This window comes from Acipenser ruthenus, chromosome 29 (assembly GCF_902713425.1).
Source record: "Acipenser ruthenus chromosome 29, fAciRut3.2 maternal haplotype, whole genome shotgun sequence".
Lineage (NCBI taxonomy): Eukaryota > Metazoa > Chordata > Actinopteri > Acipenseriformes > Acipenseridae > Acipenser > Acipenser ruthenus.
In genome coordinates, this window is record NC_081217.1 from 16,587,803 (window position 1) to 16,614,621 (window position 26,819).

Sequence of the window (26,819 nt, forward strand, 5' to 3'; positions counted from 1 at the left end):
TTTTTAGTTTTATTACAGTCACTTCCTTTATTGTACTGAAGACCAACACTACAGAAAGAGCCTTGTGACTTGTATATCTGATCACCTTGTATAATGAGCAGCTGATTCCAACAGGCACAAATGAAAGACTAGCAGTTACTACAATGTTCTCTTATCTTATTTAACAAACAGCGACCAGCCTGCAATTGAAGTGTGTGCGTGTGTAACAGATCGACTGATGGATGTATTATTTTACACCCGGTTCTGATGGAGCAGTGCTTTCACGCCAGTTCTCAGGCCTCGTTGACAGACATGTTCTCCACTTGGTTCTGCAGCGTGGGCTCCACGCCCCCGGCTCCTCCTTTCTTCTTGCCCCCATCCTGCTGTTTCTTCTGCTTCTTCGACATCTCCTGGTCGATCGGGGCAGGCTTCACAAACCGGATGATCTCGTTCATTCCTGCATGCAAAGACAGACAGACAGAGAGAGAGAGAGACGCCGGCCAGTTTAAAAAGGGGGACCCTGGCTTTCACAAGCTGTCTACCTGTGTTACAGTAAAATCCACGTTAGCTCTTGATAAAGACTTCTCGTTGAAACATTTGTCAAAAAATATATTTCCATAATATCGCTGGACTGCAGTGTTCAGTGTGCAGACCCCCTGTAATCATACTGTAAGCACAGCTATATGCTGGCCTGCAGTGTTCAGTGCAGTTTGAAGAGATCCCCATTTACCAGGTGGCATGAAGTCTCTGAGTTTCTCCGGTACAATGACACCCTCCTCAGTCTGATAGTTCTCCAGGATGGCACAGATAACACGGGTGGTGGCACACATGGTGGCATTCAACATGTGCACAAACTCAGCCTGCAGGAAAGAAAACGCACAGCTTTAAACACTTTTCTTCAGTGTGGATTGTGAGGATGCATGATTACAATAGAGGACTTCAAGAGAGTCACTAAGATCTGTTTGCAATACAATGCTGACAATCTTGTTCATCTTTGGGGAAAATTGTTGCAGAACTTTATGGGTGGATGAAAGTAAAGTATGACATAGAAAGCAGAGAATTTGGGTTAAGTTCCCCAAATCCCTATGGAGTGATCCGAATGCACAGCGTGTGCTCCACGGGCTGCAGTAGCTAGAGAAAGCCTGGAGGGGGAAACGGCTACTAAACCAGGTCAAAAAGATGTAGTCTGGGACGCTGAAAAAGACTTCCAGTGAAAACATCTGTGGTTAAACCAGATGCACACAGAAACAGAAGGTCTGAGATGAGCTGGAAAGCAGCGCACTCTCTCTACCCCCTTTACCTTGTCCATCATCTTCTTGGTCTGCCCATAGCGGATCCGTAGTCTGCGAGCCTGGTAGTCCGTGCAGTTCGAACACGACACCAGCTCACGGAACGCACTCGAACCCGGGAACCAGGCCTCCAGGTCCAGCTTCTTACTGGCAGCGTGATTCAGGGCACCTGAAAAAGCACCAAACCGGATAAGAATGCCTTGAGGTTTGACCACGGATTCAAAAAATGAATAAGAAACACTATCGGTACAAGCTCAGCCTTCACGCATACCTACCTGAGACGATGTTGACAATGCGGTACGGAATGCCTAGCGTCTGGTAGAACTCCTCAGCCGTGCCAATCATCTCATCCATCAGCTCCCAGGACTTGTTATCGTGAGGGGAGGCATATATGAACTGCTCGATCTGAAGAGGAGGGAAGGGGAAAGCATCGGAACCCATTCTACACAGCCAGGCCCGGGGGTGGAACACGCATCAGAACCCATTCTATACAGCCAGGCCCGGGGGTGGAACACGCATCAGAACCCATTCTATACAGCCAGGCCCGGGGGTGGAACACGCATCAGAACCCATTCTATACAGCCAGGCCCGGGGGTGGAACACGCATCAGAACCCATTCTATACAGCCAGGCCCGGGGGTGGAACACGCATCAGAACCCATTCTATACAGCCAGGCCCGGGGGTGGAACACGCATCAGAACCCATTCTATACAGCCAGGCCCGGGAATGAAACAAGCATCAGAACCCATTCTACACAGCCAGGCCCGGGGGTGGAACAAGCATCAGAACCCATTCTATACAGCCAGGCCCGGGGGTGGAACACGCATCAGAACCCATTCTATACAGCCAGGCCCGGGGGTGGAACACGCATCAGAACCCATTCTATACAGCCAGGCCCGGGGGTGGAACACGCATCAGAACCCATTCTATACAGCCAGGCCCGGGGGTGGAACACGCATCAGAACCCATTCTATACAGCCAGGCCCGGGAATGAAACAAGCATCAGAACCCATTCTACACAGCCAGGCCCGGGGGTGGAACACGCATCAGAACCCATTCTATACAGCCAGGCCCGGGGGTGGAACACGCATCAGAACCCATTCTATACAGCCAGGCCCGGGGATGGAACACGCATCAGAACCCATTCTATACAGCCAGGCCCGGGGGTGGAACACGCATCAGAACCCATTCTATACAGCCAGGCCCGGGGGTGGAACACGCATCAGAACCCATTCTATACAGCCAGGCCCGGGGGTGGAACATGGGCCAACTGTGCCTTTCCTCTCTACAGCTACACCACTGAAAGCTCAGGGGTGTCCAATTTACTACAACCAAAAAAAAATAAAAATAAAACACACAGAATGGCTCAAACCACGACGCAATGGAAGTTTTATTTCCCAGACCGTTACTTGCTTTACTTTGCTTGATTTTATATGGACTGCATCATATCACAATTAGTTATAAACCAATAGCAGCCTGCACCTACCGAATACCCCCTCCATTAACAGCAGTAGCACCAGTGAGCCTATCCTCTTTACTGTAGAATCAAAGTAATGTATTTTTCATTAAAATTATTATTAGAATTCAGTACAATTTCGGCATGAAATGCCAAAGGATCATGACTTGAAACTCACACTAGCCCTGCTGCACCCTGTCCTGGGTTTCAGAACTACCTTCAATTACGCATACTGCTGAAATGATAAGAAGCCAGCATGAACAACTAGTATCAGTAAACCTCGAGGCTTGGCTGTGGCTTACTCCTGCTGTGATGAGAGTGTAAAATCAAACTCCTTGCACCTGCTCGCCTCAATAACATCCCTCAGGGAGAGCAGCTCTGGAGTCCAAGAGCCCTGCACTCAATCTCACCTTCTCAAACTGGTGCACCCTGAAGATGCCCCTGGTGTCCCGGCCGTGGGAGCCCACCTCCTGCCGGAAGCAGGTGGAGATGCCGGCGTACTTGATGGGAAGGTCCTCGGGGTTCAGCCACTCGTCTCGGAGGAAGGCTGCGATCGGCTGCTCCGAGGTGGCGATCAGGTACTTCTCATCAACCGTGCTGTCGTCAGACTTCTCACTGCCCTTCCCGATCACCTGCAAGGGCAGACAAGGCGTTTCCCCATAGTAAAACCACAGCAAAGTGGACCAAGGCACAGTAAAAGCATGGTAAAGCATTGTAAAGAACAGAGAGGTATGGTAAAGCATATTAATGAAGATGAATATGCTTTATAAGAGGCGTTTCCACTGATCAGCTGCTGTAGTGTGTGTGAAAGGCTATGCCAGCACTGAATCGCTATAGCGGGTGTGGATTTAAAGTCACATCCCACGTGACTGTATACCGGATGTGTTGGGTATTTTTGTCGTCGGTGTTCACGCTTTCATTTGTTTCAAATACAATGGCTGATCAAGAATGAGGTAGTAATTGGAGTCTGGAATAAGTTAAGGAATTGTTAACTTTACAATTCTAGGAGTGGCAGCTATAAACAGATGCAGCAATTTGAACTGTGCAGTAGAATTTGGGAGCACAGACCCTGCGCAAATCAGTTAATGTGATCAGGGACTTCCAGAATGCAGAGGAAAATCAAAGCAAGCAACAGACACACCAGGCTGTTAAAAATATATATAAAAAAGCTTACCCACGTTATTCTGCCTATTTATTTATTTATTTATTTATTTTGTTTCCGTTGCCATGAAAGCGATCTGTTGACTGACAGGTTTGGAAGTTGTACTCACATGATCCCTTTGGCTGTGTGACAGGGTCACGATGGTATTATACCGGCACAGATTGTGCAATTCTGTGCTGTGTGAATGGGTGTTTTAAAGAGACGGCTCAGTAGCAGCATTTGTGTGTGAAAGGGGTATAAGCGAGAGCCCAGTGGTCCCAAATGGATTTCTTTTGAGACACAGATAGGTGCATTGGGTAAGTGTCAGGTGTTACCTTGTAGAGTTCCTCATCAAACTGGCTGAGCTGTGCCACCTCCTGCATCACCTCTTTCCTCATGAAGAAGGGCGTGTACAGTGGGGTGTAGCCTTTCACTGCCAGCAGCCGCAGGGCGTAATTGATCAACGCCTGCTCCAAGAAAACCAGTGGGCCCTGTAGAAACACAACAAAACATATGGATTAGATTTCCACAAAAAAATACTGTACAGAATACACCTGTATAGGGAAGATGGAAACAACACTTCCACTGCATCACAGTTACAGACTAACACAACATTCTGCATCAGAACTGTGTCTAGAAGCAAACGGCACTACAGCAGACAGCCCCTTACGCTGTGAAGCGCATACCATAGCACAGCCACACCACTCTGAGAATGGACTCAAACCTGTTTGCACTGGCATAAAATTACTGGAGGCCGAAACAGAAGTACATACAGACTGTACTGTGCTTCTCTTAGAGAAGTTACTATTGATTCCTACCTTGAACTGATTATAAAATCTTAAAAGTGGTAATACACTGCAGTAGCCCTTATAAACGTTCCCCACAGTAAAAGCATTGCAGCGAAGTGTAATAAAGCACAGCGAAAGCATGGTAAAGCACTGTAAAGAATAGCGAGGTATGGTAAAGCATATTAATAAACATGGCAAACCAGGGTAAACCAATGGAAATGGGAAGAACATGGTGGAAAACTGCAGATAGCGTGGTAAACTTTTCTAAGGGCACACACATGCGAGTAACAGCATTTACACCAAGCTAGGACAAACCTGTGAAACTCATCACAGTAACACTATGGGAAGTAGAACGTCACTGACGGCTTCAACAATACTGTGGTGATCTTGTACAAGTGATTCTATACTAAGGCACTGAAGGTTTTTTGAGGCTCACCTTTAGGAAGTAGCCCCGGCTGCCTGCCACCACAGCTCCCTTCTCCCCTTCGTACCCATCCACCATCACCACCAGGTCCACGTGAGAGTACTTCTTCTGAAGCGAGCAGTCTCCCCAGGTCCTCTCCACCTTGTTATCAGCGTCCTGTTAAAACAGACACTGGCTTTCCTTTACTGAGCCGCGGTTTTGATTTTTTTTGTAAGGGAGCGCGCTTGTTTGTTTTCGCCGCACCTCGTCGTTGCTGATGGGCACGGACGGGTGAAGCAGGTTTCCGATCTCTCGCAGGTATTCGAAGCGCGCTGCTTCCAGTCTCAGCCTCTCAGCATCCCCCTTCACTATGGCCTCGTCCACCAGCACGCGGATTCTCTTAATCTGCATCACTGTTAAACCCTGCAGCAGTAAGAGAAACAGCCATTCAAACGAGGAGCTCTTTCAATGAAAAGACCTCAATTAAATAGATAGATAGAGACCGAGATTCCAAAAACAGGGCTATCGATTCCAATATAATAACAGCAATACATTCAATAATGGTGCCTCTACTCCTATAGTGGCTTTTCACAAAGTTACCATGAATTACTATTATTATTTGTTTATTTAGCAGACGCCTTTATCCAAGGCGACTTACAGAGACTAGGGTGTGTGAACTATGCATCAGCTGCAGAGTCACTTACAATTACGTCTCACCTGAAAGACGGAGCAAGAGGAGGTTAAGTGACATGCTCAGGGTCACACAAAGAGTCAGTGGCAGAGGCACTGTATTTCTTAAATGTTGCAGCTTTAAGGATAGTAGTGCCATATAAACATAGCCCTATGATATATACCATTTAAAATAGGATGCACGACATTACAATGCTAATGTTTTCTGCTAGTTATTGAAACATGTATCCTGTCTCAGAGCTCTAGCTGCTGCTGCTGAAGACTTACAGAGAGAAGCTCTGCTGTCAGCTCATCCAGGTTCTGAGCGCTGTCTGGAACCGTGTCATCATCACCTACAGGCTCCTTTTTCTTCAAGAGAAACAAAGACACAGTGATCAGTACAGTATCCAAGGGTTAGAACTGTATCCAGGAAAGCGGTCTGGCTGTCAGTAAATCTGCATTTACACCCATCTGCTCTGATCAAAGACACTGAACCAATAAGCAGCCATGCGGAACTAAATGTAACTTATATTAACATATACACATATTTCCCCAAGGGTTGCTTTAGTGTCAGTGAAATGCTCACAGGTCATTCCGGACCACATTGCTCCTCGCCTTTCCTTTCAGATTTTTTGTTTGCTCGAGATCCCTTCAAAGAAGTTATAAACTGGTGCCAATGTTACTTGGTCAGGTCATTGTTTTATCTCACACGTTGCTGCATGTGGGAGACATGAGTTTACATAGCTCCTTTTCTGCATGCACACACCACACCTGCCTGAGTTTACACAGCTCCTCTTCTGCATGCACACACACCTGCCTGAGTTTACACAGCTCATCTCTGCACACACCACACCTGCCTGAGTTTACACAGCTCATCTCTGCACACACCACACCTGCCTGAGTTTACACAGCTCCTCTTCTGCATGCACACACCACACCTGCCTGAGTTTACACAGCTCCTCTTCTGCATGCACACACCACACCTGCCCTGGAATCCGTTTCTCCAGCATATGAGGTTTATGAATCAGGAGCATCAACTACAACCTGAGTAAACACCTGCCTAGGATTTGGTCCGCTTGAGCCTGAATGACCCGAAAGAGATCAGTTACAGTAGCTGCTCCTTGGATCCCCACTCAATGACCAAATCACCCCATTCAAGCAGCACCCCCTTTCAGGCACTACTGAGCAGCATATATTGTGAGAAGTGTTGAATTTAAATCAAGGGAAGTAATGTTAAAACTTTACAATGCATTAGTAAGACCTCACCTAGAATATTGTGTTCAGTTCTGGTTACCTCGTTACAAAGGATATTGCTGCTCTAGAAAGAGTGCAAAGAAGACCAACCAGAATTATCCCGGGTTTAAAAGGCATGTCGTATGCAGACAGGCTAAAAGAATTGAATCTATTCAGTCTTGAACAAAGAAGACTACGCGGTAATCTGACTCAAGCATTCAAAATCCTAAAAGGTATAGACAATGTCGACCCAGGGGACTTTTTTGACCTGAAAAAAGAAACAAGGACCAGGGGTCACAAATGGAGATTAGATAAAAGGGCATTCACAACAGAAAATAGGAGGCACTTTTTTACACAGAGAATTGTGAGGGTCTGGAAGCTGACACCCTGGGATCCTTCAAGAAGCTGCTTGATGAGATTCTGGGATCAATAAGCTACTAACAACCAAACAAGTAAGATGGGCTGAATGGCCTCCTCTCGTTTGTAAACTTTCTTATGTTCTTATTTCCACACGCCTGCCTGCCTGCCTGCCCCTCTCACCTTCATTTTCTCTCCTATCGTCTTGCTGCAGAGGTTCTTCATTTTGTTGAGGTTGTCCGCGCGGAACCTGCCTGCAAAGCAAAAAAAAACATCCATTCAGACCCCAGGGTGGACACAAGACTCCTATTCCATAGCAGGTTCACCCATCCCACGTTCTACCACAAGCCTGATCACACCCAGTATACAGGTAACAAGCTCAGGTGTGTCATATTAAACTCAGCAAAACCAGAAATGGATCAAATTGCAATGGCAGTCTTTTTGCCATCCCTCGATTGATACCAAACCACACACACATAGAAACAAGACTGTGGAGGAGTGTTTGCGAAGAAGAGGGTTAGTGTCAGGGTTTATAATCGTGTTAAAGGAAGATTAACCTTAAAGAGCAGACACTAAGGGAATCACATTCCAGCCCAGGAGTTCAGAACCTCTGCACTCCAAGCTACCTGCGTGCTGCAGCATTGCACACCAGTCTGGAGCTCTCATCCCTGGTGAAGCACCGCCCATTCAATTCATTTCATTGCTGGGTAGAATAACAAATCCCTGGTGTGTTTGTCTTCCAGACAAAAAGGTTCAAGTGACAGCAGCCCACTGTGGTTTTTACAAAAAGGACTGACCACCTACCTACCCACCTATCCATGCACATACGGTGTGCATATAAAATGATGCACCAATGTGATCAATAAGATATAGGGGTCTTTATTTGTAAGTGATACAATAACAGCATTGTTATTATTCCTTGTAAAACTAGATTCTAATTGCATAGGGCAATGATGATGCAGGACGATACACCCAGTCTGCCCCGTGGATTTCCTCGTGTCTACACCCTGCATTGCTGCAGAGACACGGATTCCTGCTTTTCTTCTCGCCAGCACATTGCAGCCGGATTGCATCAGACTCGACGTGAATCAATGAGAATCAGAACGTGGTAAAACTACTTCCTGCTAAATAATGAGCTTGCCACATAGTGTCCTACCGGTAATTCTGCATCGTATATAATTATGTTTATGAGTCACATTAAAAGTATCAGGTAGTATTTCAGGTTAACAATTGAAGTGATCACAACAACAACTAATAGAGCGTGTTCTCAACAGCCGACAACAGCTGTCAAAATGACTATGCATTGTGTTGAAGGTTGTATCACAGTAGTCTTCCTAATCGTATACAGGAGTCAAAAAGTAGAACAACAAAATCGGAAATGTTACTAATCAAAATATTTGTAATGTATTTTTTTGTGTATTTTAAATATTAAAATATAATATATTGGAGATACAAAAATAGCATTATGTAGATGACATGCTCCGAATTTAGCAGGAAGGATGACGACACGTTACTCATGGAGACAGACGGGACAGTATGTAGCAAGCAGTTCTTTCAGAATGCAGTAAACAGTGCCGATGCAGGTACTTGTTATACAGCCACGACAGAAAGCGAGATTCTAGCTTGGGATGAATCGTAACATGCATGCACTATACGGATACAAGTGAATAGCGATGCTCACATTTCCTCCACTCGCCGTCCGCTTCCACAAGTCTGTCCACCAGAGTGACATCTTTAAATCTCTTCGCCTGCGTTTCCCTCACTCTCTCCGGGTCTCCGCCTTTATCTGTGCGAAACAGATCCAAATCCAACACCATCTTCGTTCTCTTGTTTGATTAAACAGCAGAGATATTCATGTAAAATAGAAATATATTTAAAACCACACACACCCAAGTTACACAGAGGTATCGCGCGACAAACCCAGGAGAGATACTAGAGACTAAGAAATGCAGCATGCGCAAAAGGGCTCCAATATACTGCAGTGCTAAGGAAACAGCGCCGCCTGTTGGCGAGGTTAAATAACTGATTTGACACACTGCAGTATATTGTTTTTTACAGTATGTACAAATATAATATGGAGCAACAGAATTGTTTAATCGGAGAATGCGTAGTGTCACCTATATAGGCAGGTCCACATTTATAATACTAGATAATAGATTGTGTATAATAGATCTTCACTGATCCTGACAGCTCTCTATCCAAGGAGAACGAGGATACAACAGGATATAAATCACTTGAAATACTTCATCTCATATATATATATAACTAATAGCAGAAATGTGAGTACCTGAAAACAGAATTTGTATTAAAGAAAGAAAAAAGAAATGTATAAAAATGACATAACTTAGGAGTCACATTTTGAAGTATTGTAATATTAGCTTTCCTTTTGTTTTATCTGTCAGGTAAGGACCTGTATGTTCCTGAGAAGAATGGAGCGTGTCTATCCGTAGGGCTGTGACCGATGAAGAGGAGAACACTGCTATTCTGAAAGAAGTTCATGCAGGACACTTTGGGATCAAGAGGATGATGAGAAAATCAATCAGCGATTTTACTGGAAAGGGATTGGAAAGGACGTGGAGCAATGGGTGCTTTTTATTTTTTTTAAAAACCTAATTTTTTTGTTTTGTGTCGCTTTTCCATTCATGATTGAAGTATTACTTGTTTCATCATCACTGTTTCCCTTAAGATCCAGAGTTGTGAAGCATGCCAGAGATTTGAGAGGGTGAAGACTGTTGCCCCAGAACTGAAGCCAATCAAAGTTGTTCCTCCATGGTACATGATCGGTGAGTGTTACATCATTATACTTTTATAGTGAGGTCAGACAAAGAATGGAAGAACATACAGAATTTAAACACAGTCTGTAATATATAGAAAACTGAGAGCCTAGTCTGGTAACCAACTTTCTTGCTAGCCGGTTAAAACAGATCGTAAGCACGTGTTTGCAAAACAATCATTTGACAACAGGTTGCAGCTTACAGACCAATTAGAGCAAGTGTCACATTGTCACATGACATCCATCTGTAATGTGATGAAGTTAACATCCCAATCGTCCACTGGGGGGAAATCTGCGCTATGTTTTGTACAGATAGGTGCATCAGGACAATCTCCAGTACATACAGATACAACACCCATTGACAGCAATGACTGCCCTAAAAAGCTTTTAAAAAAAAAAAAAAAAAAAGGTTGCCCCAACCCTGGCAATTAATCTAAAAAATTGCCAAAAAGTTGTTATCTAATGACATTTCCAAATGCTGTGACTTATGTGGATGACAGAACTACATTTAGGTAGCGGTACAGAAGAAAACATGCAGAATACAGCCTGTTAAAAGTGGATTTATTGGGCACTGTTTAGGTCCATATACTGCTGTCTTACAAGTAAATAGTGTACAGAGGAAAACATGGGGTGTCACTCCTATCTGTATAATTGAACTTGCTAATGTAATGCATTGATACAGAGCTTTATTATATATACTATTGACCAAATCCTCCTTAATTGTTGATATCATTGAAGGGAGGAAACCACTCCTGCTTGACGGCTACTGATTTCTTCACAAAGTGGACTGAGGCCATCCCCATCAAAGACAAGTCAGCTGCTTGCATGACCTCATAAGTACAGAGGAGTGCATGTGCTCCGTTTGCAGAAGAATGGGTAAGTACGATAAGTAAAGGTGTAACAGATTTATCATTTAGTTTTTTTATAAATTTTATACTAAGCATTCTAGCTTAGTATATGATACTAACAGTATGATTTCGTACTGCCTATCAAGCTCCATTATTATAATGTACAGCTGCTTGCATACAGTATGTACAGCAGGGCATTGGTAATAGAGCTCTTTGTCTTCAGTGTTTATGTGATGAGCACACAAAATATTTATTTTCAAGACTTTTTTTTTTTTCAGCAGACCCTGATTCTGTATTGAGAACTGTTGATTTGGAGAAATATTGTAGATGCTTTAGCACTTCAATTTGATTATTTCTGATCTTCCATTTTTAATTGGTACACTAGTCATAGTTTCTGAGTCACTGAATTATTGCCTGACGAGTATTTCCGGGGCAGAGATATCCAGAGTACACTGGATGTCAGTATAACACCCACCTTTATATGTTTAATGTAGTTATTGTGAACCAGTTGGGCTGGTGCTGATTCGCTGTATTGAAGTGAAATTGTGCCAAATAAGGTGAGTGTAACATGATATAAAAGTACAGTAGATGCAATTTGGTGTTGACGGCGTCGGGGAGCCGCGTCTTCCAGCGGTGGTGTTGACGGCGTCGGGGAGCCACGTCTTCCAGCGGCGGTGTTGACGGCGTCGGGGAGCCACGTCTTCCAGCGGCGGTGTTGACGGCGTCGGGGAGCCGCATCGGGGAGCCGCGTCGGGGAGCCGCGTCTTCCAGCGGCGGTGTTGACGGCGTCGGGGAGTGATGTCTTCCAGCAGCGGTGTTGACGGCGTCGGGGACCCACGTCTTCCAGCTGCGGTGTTGATGGCGTCGGGGACCCACGTCTTCCTGCGGCGGTGTTGACGGCATCGGGGAGCCGTGTCTTCCAGCGGCGGTGTTGACGGCGTCGGGGACCCGCATCTTCCTGCGGCGGTGTTGACGGCGTCAGGGAGCCGCGTCTTCCAGCTGCGGTGTTGATGGCGTCGGGGACCCACGTCTTCCTGCGGCGGTGTTGATGGCGTCGGGGACCCACGTCTTCCTGCGGCGGTGTTGACGACATCGGGGAGCCGTGTCTTCCTGCGGTGGTGTTGATGGCGTTGCCAGTTGGGGAAGAAAGTAATGAAAGCGACAAGTTGAGGGGCCAGCGGGGTCCCTCTTACACTGGCTCTGTGGTGTTTCCTGGGAGCGGTGCTGGCGGATGGGCGGTGGCAGTCCAGCGTTGGGGGCATCAGTGCTTGATGTGGCTTGCTTTACCGCAGTTCCAGCACAGCCACATGTGGGGCTCAGGAACATGGAACGGTGGCCAAAGGGCAGTCCTGATGAGGGCAACGACCTCAGTGGGCCAAGTGGGCTCTTCACAGGCCTGAGCTTGGTAGGCCTCCGGGAGGAAAACACAAATGCACAGATTGTTACATTATATTAGTATGATTTAAAATATAATCGCTCCCTTTTTCAAGAAAAACTAAAATATTAGTTAAAAAGCTATGTCAGCAGTGTAGCGGTACCCCAAGTATTACCCGCTTGTTTTGTCACATGTACCCCCTTAGATGCCTTGCTCACTAAATATTTTGGTGTTTCGTGTTAGGTTATCATCTCCACTTTGCAAAAACATATTTTAATGCACAAGCCCTACCCCACGAGCAGCAGCACCCCAAAGCGATATTACCCCTGAAATCGTTTTGGGACACTTATGTGTTACATTTGCTGGATGCAAATAAGTAGCTGGCTGAATAAGCTGAATAAGAAGCCAACAGACTAGCGCCATACACCTTTCCAAGACACAAAAAACAAAGCAAACAAAAAAACAAACTAAAGTCAATCAAAAATAGTTTATTCAGGAATCAAAATGCAAACAGGAACAAAGCAAATCAAAGAACACATGTACAGTAGAGCTCAGGAGGTGTCGTGTCTGAGCTGCATCAGTGGAGATGTTAGTGTCTGAGCTGCATCAGTGGAGATGCTGGTGTCTGAGCTGCATCAGTGGAGATGTTAGTGTCTGAGCTGCATCAGTGGAGATGTTAGTGTTTGAGCTGCATTAGTGGAGATGTTAGTGTCTGAGCTGCATCAGTGGAGATGTTAGTGTTTGAGCTGCATTAGTGGAGATGTTAGTGTTTGAGCTGCATCAGTGGAGATGTTAGTGTTTGAGCTGCATCAGTGGAGATGTTAGTGTCTGAGCTGCATCAGTGGAGATGTTAGTGTTTGAGCTGCATTAGTGGAGATGTTAGTGTTTGAGCTGCATTAGTGGAGATGTTAGTGTCTGAGCTGCATCAGTGGAGATGTTAGTGTCTGAGCTGCATCAGTGGAGATGTTAGTGTCTGAGCTGCATCAGTGGAGATGTTAGTGTCTGAGCTGCATCAGTGGAGATGTTAGTGTCTGAGCTGCATCAGTGGAGATGTTAGTGTCTGAGCTGCATCAGTGGAGATGTTAGTGTTTGAGCTGCATCAGTGGAGATGTTAGTGTCTGAGCTGCATCAGTGGAGATGTTAGTGTCTGAGCTGCATCAGTGGAGATGTTAGTGTCTGAGCTGCATCAGTGGAGATGTTAGTGTCTGAGCTGCATCAGTGGAGATGTTAGTGTCTGAGCTGCATCAGTGGAGATGTTAGTGTCTGAGCTGCATCAGTGGAGATGTTAGTGTCTGAGCTGCATCAGTGGAGATGTTAGTGTCTGAGCTGCATCAGTGGAGATGTTAGTGTTTGAGCTGCATTAGTGGAGATGTTAGTGTCTGAGCTGCATCAGTGGAGATGTTAGTGTCTGAGCTGCATCAGTGGAGATGTTAGTGTCTTAGCTGAGCTGACCCGACCAAAGAAATGACTTCGTACAGCACAGATATACAGCTAGCTTACCTAATTTCCTTGACCAAATTTGGTCTTATTTCCCTAGCATGAGACAAAGCACATTTACATTTACGTTTCTTCTTCACTTTACCAATGTCAGCAGAAACCCAGATAACAAGAATTTACATTCAAGAAAAATGCTATGAGCTTTGCTCAATTCTCACAGGCAGCAAAGTGCTTACCCACGCATCACAAGGTCGAACAACAAGACTAGTGTTTGCAAACAGCTGATGTGCACCAGCTATGTACAGCTTAACCCTGCGTTGATTCAGAGCTTACATTAAACACAGAGTTGTTCACACAATGTTTACAGACAGTTTCAGTGATTTCTCACTTCCTTAAATGGGAAGCATAAGGAACAGGTTGTATAATGAAAAGGAACAAAGGCTGATGAAACAATAAGAGCCTGTGTCATTTAACTGGAACAATGTGTTCACCGCCCCACAGTCACTCTGACATGGGTGTATTTCGGGCCACATGCCCGAGCATCAAAAGAAACGTATCACTTATATTTGAGCATCAAAAGAAACGTATCACTTATATTTGGATAAAATTCACTAGATGTGATCAAAAAATGACAAACTGTTTTAGAGCAGGTGCAGAGACTTTTTATTGTGCTGATTAACAATGACATCACAAAGATGCTGCAAAATGATCTGTCGATCTGGGGCAAGTGTTGTGACTCTTGGTCTCTCAGTTTGTGGACAGAGTGTGTCTGTTAAACCATCTCGCCAGGTTTGAAATTGCTAGCTGTGAGCACCCAAGACGGCAAGCCACAGTACGCTACCCTAGTCCAGCCTCCAACATGCTGATTGCACGAAGATGCTGCTCTCTTGACAGACGTGGCATATTGTTTTTTTCCTGTAATTTTCTTTATTGCTTTTATTCAAGCTTGCAATTCAACAGCTGAAATCACTCCATATCCAGAGTCCAATCAACTGTCTCACTAATTAGGTGATTAAGTGCATATGCTTCAGTCATAGTCATTCAAGCGTGTCATGATCAAAGATGAATGATCAAGTGATTAAAAAGAAACCAAAAACATTTCGTCAATACCCATCATTTATATATAATATATAAATGTGTTATAATAGTGATAAGTGATAAATATTTTCCCATTTACTTCCTAAATGGGAAAATATTTTTAAAATATATAAAACCACAATGCCAAAATAACTATGCTGCTGTTTACCTAAACACCTACTTAAAACAGTAAAAACATTATTTGTATAATTTATTTTATTTATCTATTTATTTGGTATATTGACATAATCGGGTAACTGTATGAAGACACCCCAGTTTGGACCCCGTTTATCAACAAGGAAGAGCAAAGCGATTCCTTTGCGTTTTTATTGGTTCCACTTGGGGTGCTGCTGCTCATGGAGTGTGGCTTGCTCATTAAAACCTTTAGTATTTTTGCAGTGGAAACGATAACCTATCTATACCTAGATATTTAGTGAGCAATGCTTCTAAGGGGGTACACGGTACACATAGGCAGTAGTGTGGAGTAGTGCTTAGGGCTCTGGACTCTTGACCGGAGGGTCGTGGGTTCAATCCCAAGTGGGGGACACTGCTGCTGTACGCTTGAGCAAGGTACTTTACCCAGATTGCTCCAGTAAAAACCCAACTGTATAAATGGGTAATTGTATGTAAAAATAATGTGATATCTTGTAACAATTGTAAGTCGCCCTGGATAAGGGTGTCTGCTAAGAATAAAATAATAATAATACACGGGGCATCGAAAGACATGCCCCCATGCGTTCTGTATAGGTTATAATGGGCTACACTTTGGGGTGCTGCTGATCGTGGGGTACGGCTTACTCACTAAAATCTTTAGTGTTTTGCAAAGAGGGGTTGATAACCTAATTAGGGATACCTCGATATTTAGTGAGCAAGCCGTCTAAGGTGGGTAAATGGGACGAAACAAGAGGTTAATATAGGGTACCGCTATGCTGCTGTTACAGATTTATTATTAATATTTTCCTTTTTTTTTAAAGAAGGAGCGATTATTTTTTAAATAGTAGAAATATATTAATTGAGCAAGATGTGTAAGTGAGTTAAAACACACAGAAAAAAAGGGATACGCTGCTTTATCAACTATACCGCGAATAAGGAACCGGGAATAAGTAACCATCTTCCAGGTGGTCACGCGTAGCCCGGTTAAACTAAAACTGTTTGCCTAATCCAGTGCCTTTGCTACAATGCAGTCTGTTTATAATTACAAGAAAACGAAACTTATTTGATGCCCCGCGCAGAAGTCTTATTACAACACCCTTTCCATGATTCTTCATTGTCCGGATCCTACTATATATAAGAGAAGGGAAGTTGATATATATGCACAGTTAGACCTCACTGCACACAGGCAATGGAGCACTGCAAGTACGCTTTCAAGTGCTGGAATCCGAAGCGTTGTATATTACTGCTATTACCCCTTCAAGCAGGTGAGTATTGCAGTCTGAGATACATTGCTTTGACCTGTGTGCAGATAGCCTACTGTCTGCATGTAACACAGACCTGGGGGTTTTATATATTCAACTTTATAAACGTGGACGTTAGTGTTTTTTTGTTTGTTTTTTTATTATTTTCTTTTTGTTGTGTTTTAATATATATATATATATATATATATATATATATATATATATATATATATATATATATATATATTAGCTCAAAGAGCCAGCTGCCCAACGTTTCGATATGTTGTACATATCTTTCTCAAGGGAGCCTGTGTTTGAATCAAAACATTGGAGGTATTTATAGGTTTTTGACGGCATGACAACTACTTGTTATTGTTTACATTCAAATCCATGATTTATTCTTACATGATGTAATGGTGTTTTATATATTGTGACATCATTTTTACTTCTATCTTTGAATCTGTATTAATTCTAATTAACACTACTTTATATAAACTTATATTTTTATTATATCATGCAATGCTGGCTCTGAGGATCAGTCTATATTTGGCCTCCCCAGCGCATCAGCATGCACAACTTTTGAATGAATTTTGTTTATTTATTTAAATGTTATATATTTATTGAAGTTAATTAGTTCATTCTTTTCTGTTGAGTCCCGCTGGCATAATCGTGTTCAGTCTATTTATCTATTTACATTCTTTTATTCTTCTATATGTCGCATTGTCTAATTTGAGCTGTTCTAATACTACAAACTTTACATCATTTATGTCATGTCCTTGACTGGTGAAGTGCTGTACTATTGGTTCATTCATTTTTTTTATTTCTAATTAATGAAAGGTGGTTCTGAATTCTTTTATATAAAGTAGTTCCAGTCTCTCCAACATATTTGATTTCATCACATTTTTCACAGGCTATTCCATAAACAACATTGCTATTTTTACAGTAGGTATTAGTTTTTAGTGGATATGTGGTGTTCTTATGTTTAATTATATTTTTACTTTTGTCTATGTATTTACACACTTTACATTTACTGGTGCACATGTTCGTAGAACCTATTTTGTCAATTATTCTTTTATGTTTACTGTGAACTAAAATATCACCTAAATTAGCTTCTCTTTTGAATGCTACAACTGGGGCCTTAAGAAATACTTTTTTTAATTTTTCTGAATTATGTAGAATCCGCAAGTGTTTCCAAACTATTTTAGAAATATTGGGCAAAAGTTTAGAGTAAGTCATTATTAATGGGACTCTTTTAACCTTTTTATCTCTATTTTTATAATCTAGTAGATCATCTCTTTTTAGTTTATCCACTTTTCTTAACTCCGTCTCTATAATTCTTTCTTTGTATCCTCTTTTTTTAAGATTTGTTTTTAATACATTTCTTTGTTTTACATAGTCACTTTCTTTTGAGCATATTCTTCGTATTCTTATTCCTAGACCCTTTTAGTGTGTATCGGATGTGCAGAGGACATGTGTAAATACTGGTGCATGTCAGTAGGTTTACAGAAGAGGTCAGTCTCAATTGAACCTTCTTCAAGTTTTACTATGGTATCTAAAAATTCTATTTCTTTCCTTGTCCATCGAAGGTCCACCTTAATATTACTGTGTATTTAATTTGCCATTTTATGAAACTGGAAAAGAGATTCTTCTCCATGTGTCAAACCCCCAAAATATCATCTACAAACCGAATGTATTCTAAAGGTTCTCTTTTTGATTTTCTAAGTAATTGTTCTTCCCATTTCCCCATGTATGTACTGGCAAAATGCATTCCTAATTTAGATCCTATTGCTGTACCATCGTTTTGTTTGTAATTCTTATCAACAAATGTAAAATAACTGTTTTCTAAAACTATGTTGATCATGTTCAGTACCTCTACTGTAGGTATTGATTTATCTAGTCTATTATCTAGTGCTTTTTGACAAGCTTCTAAAGTTTCTTTACGAGGGACACTTGGGTACAAGGATTTTACATCCATGCAAAATAAAATTGTATTCTCTGGAAGGTTGTGTTTTATTGATTCAAGTCTTTTTAAAAATTGTGTAGTATCCTTAACATAGCTTGGTAATTTCTCAACGTGCGACCTAAATTGTTTTTCTGCTACTTCAGCTATTATGTGTGTTGGATTATCAATTGTACTGACTATCATTCGCATAGGGTGATTTTCTTTGTGCATTTTAGGATTTCCTCTTGCTAGGCCTGTTCTTGCATTATGTGGCTGCATGTATTTTTTTAATTCTTTTGATATAATGCCTTTATTGTATAGTCTCTCTGCAATTTCCTTAACCTCTTTTACCGATTTATTGATCTTATTGCTTTTAACTTCTTCATATGTATATGTATTATTTAATTCACATTCTACAGATTTCATATAGTCATCTGTGTTCATTATCACTATTCCTGAGCCTTTATCTGCTGGTCTTATCATTATATCATCATCATTATTATTATTATTATTTATTTCTTAGCAGACGCCCTTATCCAGGGCGACTTACAATCGCAAGCAAATACAAATACATTCAAGTGTTACAATATAAGTCATACAATAAGAACAAGAAATACAATAATTCTCAAGTGTGACAAACCACAATTCAATAATACAGCAGATAATAGTGAAAGTTACATCAGGATATGATTAAATAGTGATAGTTACATCAGGATATGATTAAGTACAAAATACTACAGATTAAACACTTGGCAGATTACAATATTCTGAAGTACAGGATTAAATGCAGTAAAATAGGGGGCAGATAAGAGCAAAATAAAGCATATTTAAATGAAGGGTGATAGTGTCCCAGGATACAACAGAGGAGTTCTACAGGTGCTGTTTGAAGAGGTGAGTCTTAAGGAGGCGCCGGAATGTGGTCAGGGACTGGGCAGTCCTGACATCTGTAGGAAGGTCGTTCCACCACTGCGGAGCAAGGGTGGAGAAGGAGCGGGCTCGGGAGGCAGGGGAGCGTAGCGGAGGTGGAGCCAGTCTTCTAGTGCAGGCGGAGCGGAGAGGTCGAGTGGGGGTGTAGGGAGAGATGAGGGTCTGGAGGTAGCTGGGTGCAGTCTGATCAAGGCATCTGTAGGCTAGTACAAGAGTCTTGAATTGGATGCGAGCGGTGATCGGGAGCCAGTGGAGCGAGCGGAGTAGTGGAGTAGCGTGGGCGAAGCGAGGTAGAGAGAACACCAGGCGAGCAGCAGAGTTCTGGATGAGCTGGAGCGGACGGGTGGCGGACGCAGGGAGGCCAGCCAGGAGGGAGTTGCAGTAGTCTAGGCGGGAGAGTACCAGGGCCTGGACCAGGAGCTGGGTAGCATAGTTGGTGAGGAAGGGTCGGATTCTTCGGATGTTGCTCAGGAAGAATCTGCAAGTGCGTGCCAGAGTGGAGATGTGCTGGGAATAAGAGAGGCAGGGGTCCAGGGTGACTCCAAGGTTCTTAGCTGAGGAAGAGGGAGAGAGTGTGGTAGATTCCAGAGGAACAGAGATAGAGAGATCAGAGGAGGGGGAGGAGGAGGGAAAGAAAAGGAGGTCAGATTTAACAACTCAGTCATAGCTTGTTCTTCAATATTGGTTAAATTAAGTTTACATCTTTTCTTTAGTCCTACTATTATTTCTTGTTAATCCCATGCTCATAATTACCCTCTGAATCCGAGATATTTTCATTGAAAAAATATTCTGCTAATCTCATGCGTCTCTCCCACTCCTTTAATTCAGTGGCCAGTTTATCTTTATCGATGTATCTTTTAGTCGGTATAAACTTAAGTCCTTTACTCAGTACCGCTTTTTGGGATGTGGTTAAAGTTTTACTTGATAAATTGAATACTATGTATTCTGTCTTATCTTTTGTGTATTTGGTACCATGTCTATTTTTGGGTCTCCTATCTTTCTGTTTTGAATTATCTGTCCTATTCATGTTTAACTCTCTATTTTGCATTTTATTATTTACTTTAACCTGGTTTGTTTTTACTGTTTTAGATTTATTTTGATTATCTTTCTTAATTATGCCACAGTATTTAGATTTTCTTCCAGTTTCATTGTCTTTAAATACAATAACTGAGAAATGGTTATTGTTGTATAAAAGATTAATTGGTTCGTTCTTATTTTTAATATATTCTATTGTGCCTTCGTATTTAAAACAGTCCTTATTCTTTAAGTCTATGTATACGTGTATGGGCCTATTTAGGAGGTCTACAGCTGCCATAACTTCTGCCTCTGTAGCCCAAGAATCTATACTCCCATCACTTAATTTCATTTTTTCAATATGGGTCACTGAGTCGATGTACATTTCATATTGTTTTATATTGCTTTCCATTAGTTCTATTACATTATAATTTATTTATTTTCCAGGTATCTGATCTTTGATTTTCTTTTTTTAAACAATTCTGTGGATGTCTCGTTTCCTGTCTTTCAGCAGTGATCGCCTTGAAAGGTCCAGGATCGGTAAAAATAGTTCTACCAGGGGACAGTACTATAAAATACACGTATGACAAGTCTTACAAAGATTATAACAAGTACTGGTGTCACGGGTACTACCCGCGAACATGCACTGTTATTGCGGACAGTCACGGGAAGGGCAAAGAGATCGTGGAAGTGAAGGATGATAAAGAGGGAAGCATTGACGTTAAGATAAAAGAAGTCATACCAGATGGAGATTACTGGTGTGGGATAGAAATGCAGGGACTCGATTCGATGACATACACTGACCTCAGAATTGTTACTACTGAAGGTAAGCTTTGCATTTCCGTGGGTTCTGTTCTTGCGATCCTTATATATGTATGTATATATATATATATATATATATATATATATATATATATATATATATATATATATATATATATATATATATAGATATATATATATAGATATAGCACTGAATTCTGGAAACCCTAATGTGCTGAACCCTGTGCTCTATATACAGCAGTATAATGCTCCACACAGAAAACCATGGTCAGAGTACTCTTTTCATAGTGTTCAAAGCAGAGCTTCGCTTTTTTGGATGATAATTAGGGAGTTAGCAGCAGCATTTCTATACTTTCCACTTGTTCGGTGCTCATTTAAATTGTTTGCTTCTCCTGTTTTTATTTTTTTTTCAGCCAATCAGGACAATGCCTACAGGTAAATATACTGTGTAGTTTTTTCCAGGGTTTACAAACACACTGAACATTAAATAAGACCAATGTTAAGAATGACTTTGTGGCAGGTACTATGAGCCTTTATTTATGTCCGGATCTTTAGAGTCCTGTAAAGAAGGACGTTTCATCACGACTATGATGATTTTTATGACCAAGACAGATGTTTTTTGGTTGCTGTTTTCTTGCTGAAGATTATTCATGCCATCTGTTTGTTTTAGGAAGGAATACATCATCTCCTTCTCTCTGCTGGGTTTCCTCCTATTACTGCTAGCAGTGTTCGCTGTCTGGTTTAAGAAAAAATCAAACAGCAAAAAAAACAGTGGTAGGTGTATGCACCCTAATATGCCTGTATGTATGGCCGCTATAGAAATGGGAATTGTATTGTATTGTATTGTATTGTATTGTATTGTATACATGTGAAAAACTGCTCATCCAGTTGGGATGAAACATTACTTAGCCTAAGCTTTTGAGAGTATTAGATTGTGGTTCCTTCTGGAACACTGGGTGCTGAATTGTGCAGCAAGATATCTGTGCATTCATGGAAACAGAAGCTACTGCCAACTGAGCAGAAACAGTGAGATCAGCTGTCATGCCCATTGTGACTGAAACTGAATTGCAACAAACAGATGCATCTTTTAGAAGTCCCAGGAATCCCATTTGGACATCACTATCATTTGAGTACCTTTTGAATATTAAATTAAGCAGCATACTACAGTCCATTCTCCCGCTGCTGAATATGAAGTTCATTCAATACATTCAGATTTCTGCTTCGCAATTCCAGGACATGACATTGCACCTGAAGAGAAGAAGACCTGCACTCAGAAGGTGTCTTCAGAGGTAAGAGCACTGTTAGAGAAGGTGTCTTCAGAGGTAAGAGCACTGTTAGAGGAGGTGTCTTCAGAGGTAAGAGCACTGTTAGAGAAGGTGTCTTCAGAGGTAAGAGCACTGTTAATGAAGGTGTCTTCAGAGGTAAGAGCACTGTTAGAGAAGGTGTCTTCAGAGGTAAGAGCACTGTTAGAGAAGGTGTCTTCAGAGGTAAGAGCGCTGTTACAGAAGGTGTCTTCAGAGGTAAGAGTACTGTTGGAGAAGGTGTCTTCAGAGGTAAGAGCACTATTCCTGTTTTATCTGTATAATGTGAAATAATGTATAATGTGATGCCTTATAACAATTGTAAGTCGCCCTGGATAAGGGCGTCTGCTAAGAAATAAATAAATAAATAAATAAAATAAAAAAATTCAACAGCCTGTATGAATGAATGTAAAGTAACCTCTCATGTAACAATGAAAAAGGCACCCAAATCAGATGAGCTTTGTTGTTAAGTGCGTACCTATAAGGGGCTCCCGAGTGGCGCATCCAGTAAAGGCGTTCCGCGTGGACTGCAGGATGCACCCTATATCCTGGAGATCGCAGGTTAGAATCCAGGCTATGTCATTGCCAACTGTGAACCATAGGGGGCGGCGCACAATTGGCCGAGCGCTGCCTGGGTAGGGAGGGCTTTGGTCGGCAATGCAATCCACTGTTCATCGCACACGAGCGGCCCCTGTGGCTGATAGTGCGCCTGCTGGTCTGCAGTGCAGCCATTCAGATCTGTGTTGTCCTCCAGCACTATAGGTCTGGTGGCTTCACTGTGGATCCGCAGCGTGAAAAATGACGGATTGGCAGGAACACGTTTCAGAGGACGCGTGTTTCAGCCTCCATTTCCTGAGTCGCGGGGAGGTTGCAGCAGTGAACCGGGATAAAAACAATAATTGGGCACTCCAAATTGAAAACCAGGGTTGAAAAAAAAATGCCTATAAGGATGGAAAAAAAGGAGAAAATGCCCAGGGTGTTGTTTTTGACTGGGGTGGTTCTTACACCGTCTACAGGAGAGTGTTGCAGGGGAGCAGGTTAATGTTTACACTCTGGTGTACTTAGACATGATTCTGAGAGCTCTATACACAGGGGTGCTTTAAGCGTCTGGGTTTTAAAAGCAGACAGGATGTGATGACTGAAACAGAATGATTTTCAGTTATGTGTGCATTTTTCTTGTGCCGGAATCAGCAAAAAAAAAAAAAGTTGAGTGCTGACGTAGAGTTTGGTTTCTTATCAGTGTTCCTGTAACTGGTGAAGTTCTTCAATGTTAACATGATCAAATCAATTCATTCAGGGTACTGCTTCTTGATTATATGCATATTATACAAATGCTCTGAGCAAAAGTTTCTGAAAAACCTACAAAAGTAATGCTACCAAAGCACTAAGAACAGAGTTGAAGCAGTGCTATACAATGGGGAGCTGGAAAGGTGAAGTAAGTTTCTTTGTGACCACACGAAGTGCCCTGTTCTTAAAATACATGTGCCTGGTATCAGCAGGAAGGAGGGAACCAGAATGCAGGTTCCTGTTTCTGCCCTTGTGAAATGCAGAAGCTCCACTGAAACCTTCCTCTTTTTCTGTTGTGTCACATTGCAGAAGACGCACTGCTGTCTGTGGGGTAACAGATATCTTTCTACACTAACTGTACAGAGCACACGTCAGCTTGGAAACCTGTGTCTACCAGACTAAGAGTTTCTCAGGCACACAACCCTGCCTCGGAACTCATGCTATTCAATTCAGTGCCACCAGGTGTCGCTATCTGTGCATTGCAGAGGCTAGTACTGTAATTAGGTGTATCAGTGGAGAAACAGCCTTTTTAGGTTTTGTTATAAAACAACAAAAACTCCCACAACTTAGACCTAAAAAATAAAACAAATATAATAACATTGAAAATTATTTAAGTGTTGAATAAAGCATTGGCCTGTGTTTTGAAGTCAAATATCACTAAGTAATGATATGCCCACTCTTTCTTTCCTAGGTTTCCTTGGACAGTGAGGTCGGTGTTACTTACTCAGCTGTGCAAGTTACAACAGCGCCCTCTCCTGAAGGAAGAGGAGAGTGTGCTCTTCCAGACCCTGATGTAACGGAACCTGTTACGTACAGCACACTCGTGTTCTAAAGAGTAGAACATGCAAAGTGTATGAATGTAACCAATCCTTCCACTTTCTGTGTCTCTGTGTGTATTCCAGTCATTATAAGCAGGCTTGTACACAACAGTATATCATTAGAGAAACCTAGTCTTACAAAACAGGACAGCATTAACTAGGGTTAGCCATGCGGAGTGGAGCCGGAGTGGAGCCGGAGTGGAGCCGGAGCGGAGCCGGAGCGGAGCTTGCCCGTTTTCAGAGCTGAGCTCCAGAGCTAGCAGAGTTTCTGCAGGAGCTCTGCTATTTCCTACCATTCACATTTAAACAAATCCTTCCTGAATTAATCAGTTCAAACACTTGAATGAACAAAATAAATGAATACATACTTTAATGGACATAATATTTCTGTTGATATAAGGAGGCGTCATTGTTGGATCAGTGGTTTTGGTTCTTGGTCAGTGGTACTTTGAAAAGGTGAAAACAGAGATTTTGACTTGCGAATAACGGAATTGCTTCAAACGCATTGGGAACCAAATCCAAATAAAATCTTCGGTTTTACTGCTATCGTGAAAAAGTCACAAAGAGAGAATCGGCTTGGCATTCTATGACCTTGACCTGGAGTTCAAAAGGCAAAAGTTTCCCACAATCCTTGTATATGCCTTAATCTACCTGTGTGACAGTTACCTCCAAAACCTACTTAGTTTGTGAGTTATGGAGTGTGAAAAATGAAAGCATCCTTTTCTGCTTCCCACTTTACGGATTGCAGATAATTGCAGGAAGCGTATACAGCCTGGTCTTTTTTGTTGTAGACGTAGGGCCTTGTTCGTTCAAGAGGTTGTATTTTAGCAACAATAAATTGCAAGAAATTAGGTTTTCTAAGCTAATTTTGCAATTAAACAGTATTGCATGACAGACTCAATTTTCCAATCTTGCTGTAATTATTATTATTATTTGTTTGTTTGTTTAAAGCTTTTTTGTATAATACGGTTTACTGTATCAGAAAGGAATTTGATAGACCTAAGAAAAGTAATTGAAGCTTGCTGATGCTCCATTGCCTTCTACACTCGTGTGAGCTGGAAAGAAAACAAACATTGGAAGATCCTTTTCCTCTACCAAACGTAAAATATCATGAACTGTGACAAAAATGACATCTCTCCTTGCTTTAGTACTTTTGCAAGAAGGCATGGGAATACATCAAGCTGTAAATGTCCTCATTTGTTTTATCATAAAGCATACACTGCCCTTGAACCCCCCCCAGTGCAGGCTTTGAGAATACAGTCTAGATTCATAGAAATGTGTTTAAGTTAAAATAAAAACAAATCTTAAAACCAGATGTCACATTCTTGTCTAAAAAAACAGATTTAACCTGATCGAACAATTCAAAGAAAATTTAAATAGGATGTTACTATGCTAGTCAAGAACATACATTATTACTGATTGGAGGTTTTAGTGGCTCTGGAGCTGGAGCAGCAGTGTGGAGCTGCACCGGAGGGCTCCTGAGCTGGAGCAGGAGCTTCTGGAGCAGGGGGTGCATCAGCTCTGGAGCCAGCCTGGAGCTGGAGCAGCAGGTGCATCAGCTCTGGAGCTGGAGCAGGGGGTGCATCAGCTCTGGAGCCAGGCTGGAGCTGGAGCAGGGGGTGCATCAGCTCTGGAGCTGGAGCAGGGGGTGCATCAGCCCCTCCCCCTCCCACTCCCCCGCCTCCAGAGCCTGCTCCTTCTCCACTCCTTCTCCGCCCCTCAGTGGTGGAACGACCTACCCACATATATCAGGACTGCTCAGTCCCTGACCACCTTTCAGTGCCTCCTCAAGACACCCCTGTTCAGACAGCATCTGTAAACCTCACAACTCTCAACTATACTGAACTATATGGCACCCAATTAAACCAGTACTTGCATCAGCTTGTACTTGCACTGAACTGCTCCATACCTTGTTGTATTCCACTACTGCTCTTAATTATAGCTACTTCCTGTATCTTGTATTTGACTTTACTCTTATAGGTATCCGTATTCACGGTTTTTGTAATTGCTCTTATTTGAAAGCATTCTCATCCATTCATCGTACTCACTACATGCTCATACTGGACTTTACTCGTATAAGCAAATAGTTTTAATATAAGTTAACTGCTCTCAGTCGCTCTTACATGTAATTATTTACTGTATTCTCTATTTTTTGCTCTTATTTGAATTTGATCTTTTGCTACTGATTTTATTGTACTTTGCAACTGCTCTTATCTGTAATGTGATACTCTGCAATGTGATATTCTGTAATGTGATACTTTACAATGTGATATTTTGTAACAATTGTAAGTCGCCCTGGATAAGGGCGTCTGCTAAGAAACAAATAATAATAATAATAATAATAATAATAATAATAATAATAATAATAATAATAATAACATGCCGTCTCAGAACACTTACTTCTAGTTAATTATTTTACATGTTGTTGTTTTTTTCTTTATATACTTATAATTTAAAGGCTTGATGGTTAAAACGGTTAAAAAATGGTTTAAAAATCAATTTTATCTAAGATTTTTGCATTATCTTTT

At 42.0% G+C, this 26,819-nt stretch overlaps 2 protein-coding genes across 4 annotated transcripts; one reads left to right on the forward strand and one right to left on the reverse strand.

Moving 5' to 3' along the window:
• On the reverse strand, positions 1 to 9,277 carry LOC131702078 (serine--tRNA ligase, cytoplasmic-like). Its single transcript, XM_059003764.1, has 11 exons — positions 8,997 to 9,277; positions 7,499 to 7,569; positions 6,014 to 6,094; positions 5,321 to 5,479; positions 5,090 to 5,233; positions 4,201 to 4,356; positions 3,135 to 3,356; positions 1,544 to 1,673; positions 1,280 to 1,437; positions 710 to 839; positions 1 to 436 (listed from the first exon to the last, which is right to left on the reverse strand). Exons 1-11 carry the CDS (start codon positions 9,130 to 9,132, stop codon positions 273 to 275), a joined length of 1,551 nt encoding a protein of 516 aa, XP_058859747.1. The 5' UTR covers positions 9,133 to 9,277; the 3' UTR covers positions 1 to 272.
• Positions 9,278 to 9,380: 103 nt separating this feature from the next.
• LOC117432921 (CMRF35-like molecule 7) lies at positions 9,381 to 26,784 on the forward strand. Of its 3 annotated transcripts, XM_059003767.1 has the most exons (9): positions 9,381 to 9,594; positions 9,718 to 9,900; positions 10,002 to 10,098; positions 10,827 to 10,964; positions 20,614 to 20,928; positions 21,299 to 21,320; positions 21,556 to 21,659; positions 22,119 to 22,174; positions 24,165 to 26,682. In XM_059003767.1, the coding sequence occupies exons 4-9, from the start codon at positions 10,940 to 10,942 to the stop codon at positions 24,303 to 24,305; spliced, it is 663 nt and encodes a 220-aa protein (XP_058859750.1). In that variant the 5' UTR covers positions 9,381 to 9,594; positions 9,718 to 9,900; positions 10,002 to 10,098; positions 10,827 to 10,939; the 3' UTR covers positions 24,306 to 26,682. The 3 variants fall into 3 exon arrangements, with proteins under 3 accessions (XP_058859750.1, XP_058859749.1, XP_058859748.1); XM_059003766.1 differs by lacking the exons at positions 9,381 to 9,594; positions 9,718 to 9,900; positions 10,002 to 10,098; positions 10,827 to 10,964 and adding an exon at positions 16,029 to 16,243 and having other exon boundaries at positions 20,617 to 20,928; positions 24,165 to 26,784; XM_059003765.1 differs by lacking the exons at positions 9,381 to 9,594; positions 9,718 to 9,900; positions 10,002 to 10,098; positions 10,827 to 10,964 and adding an exon at positions 16,030 to 16,243.
• Positions 26,785 to 26,819: the final 35 nt, after the last annotated feature.

Excerpts from the sequence above, each read along its gene's own strand:
- LOC131702078 (XM_059003764.1), bottom strand. The coding sequence starts at position 9,132 with ATGGTGTTGGATTTGGATCTGTTTCGCACAGATAAAGGCGGAGACCCG. Across the intron at positions 7,570-8,996 it reads GGACGGCGAGTGGAGGAAAT|GCAGGTTCCGCGCGGACAAC; the intron begins GTGAGCATCGCT and ends TTTGCTTTGCAG. Across the intron at positions 6,095-7,498 it reads CGATAGGAGAGAAAATGAAG|AAAAAGGAGCCTGTAGGTGA; the intron begins GTGAGAGGGGCA and ends TTTCTCTTGAAG.
- LOC117432921 (XM_059003765.1), top strand. The coding sequence starts at position 16,168 with ATGGAGCACTGCAAGTACGCTTTCAAGTGCTGGAATCCGAAGCGTTGT. Across the intron at positions 20,929-21,298 it reads CAGAATTGTTACTACTGAAG|CCAATCAGGACAATGCCTAC; the intron begins GTAAGCTTTGCA and ends TTTTTTTTTCAG. Across the intron at positions 22,175-24,164 it reads CTCAGAAGGTGTCTTCAGAG|GTTTCCTTGGACAGTGAGGT; the intron begins GTAAGAGCACTG and ends TTTCTTTCCTAG.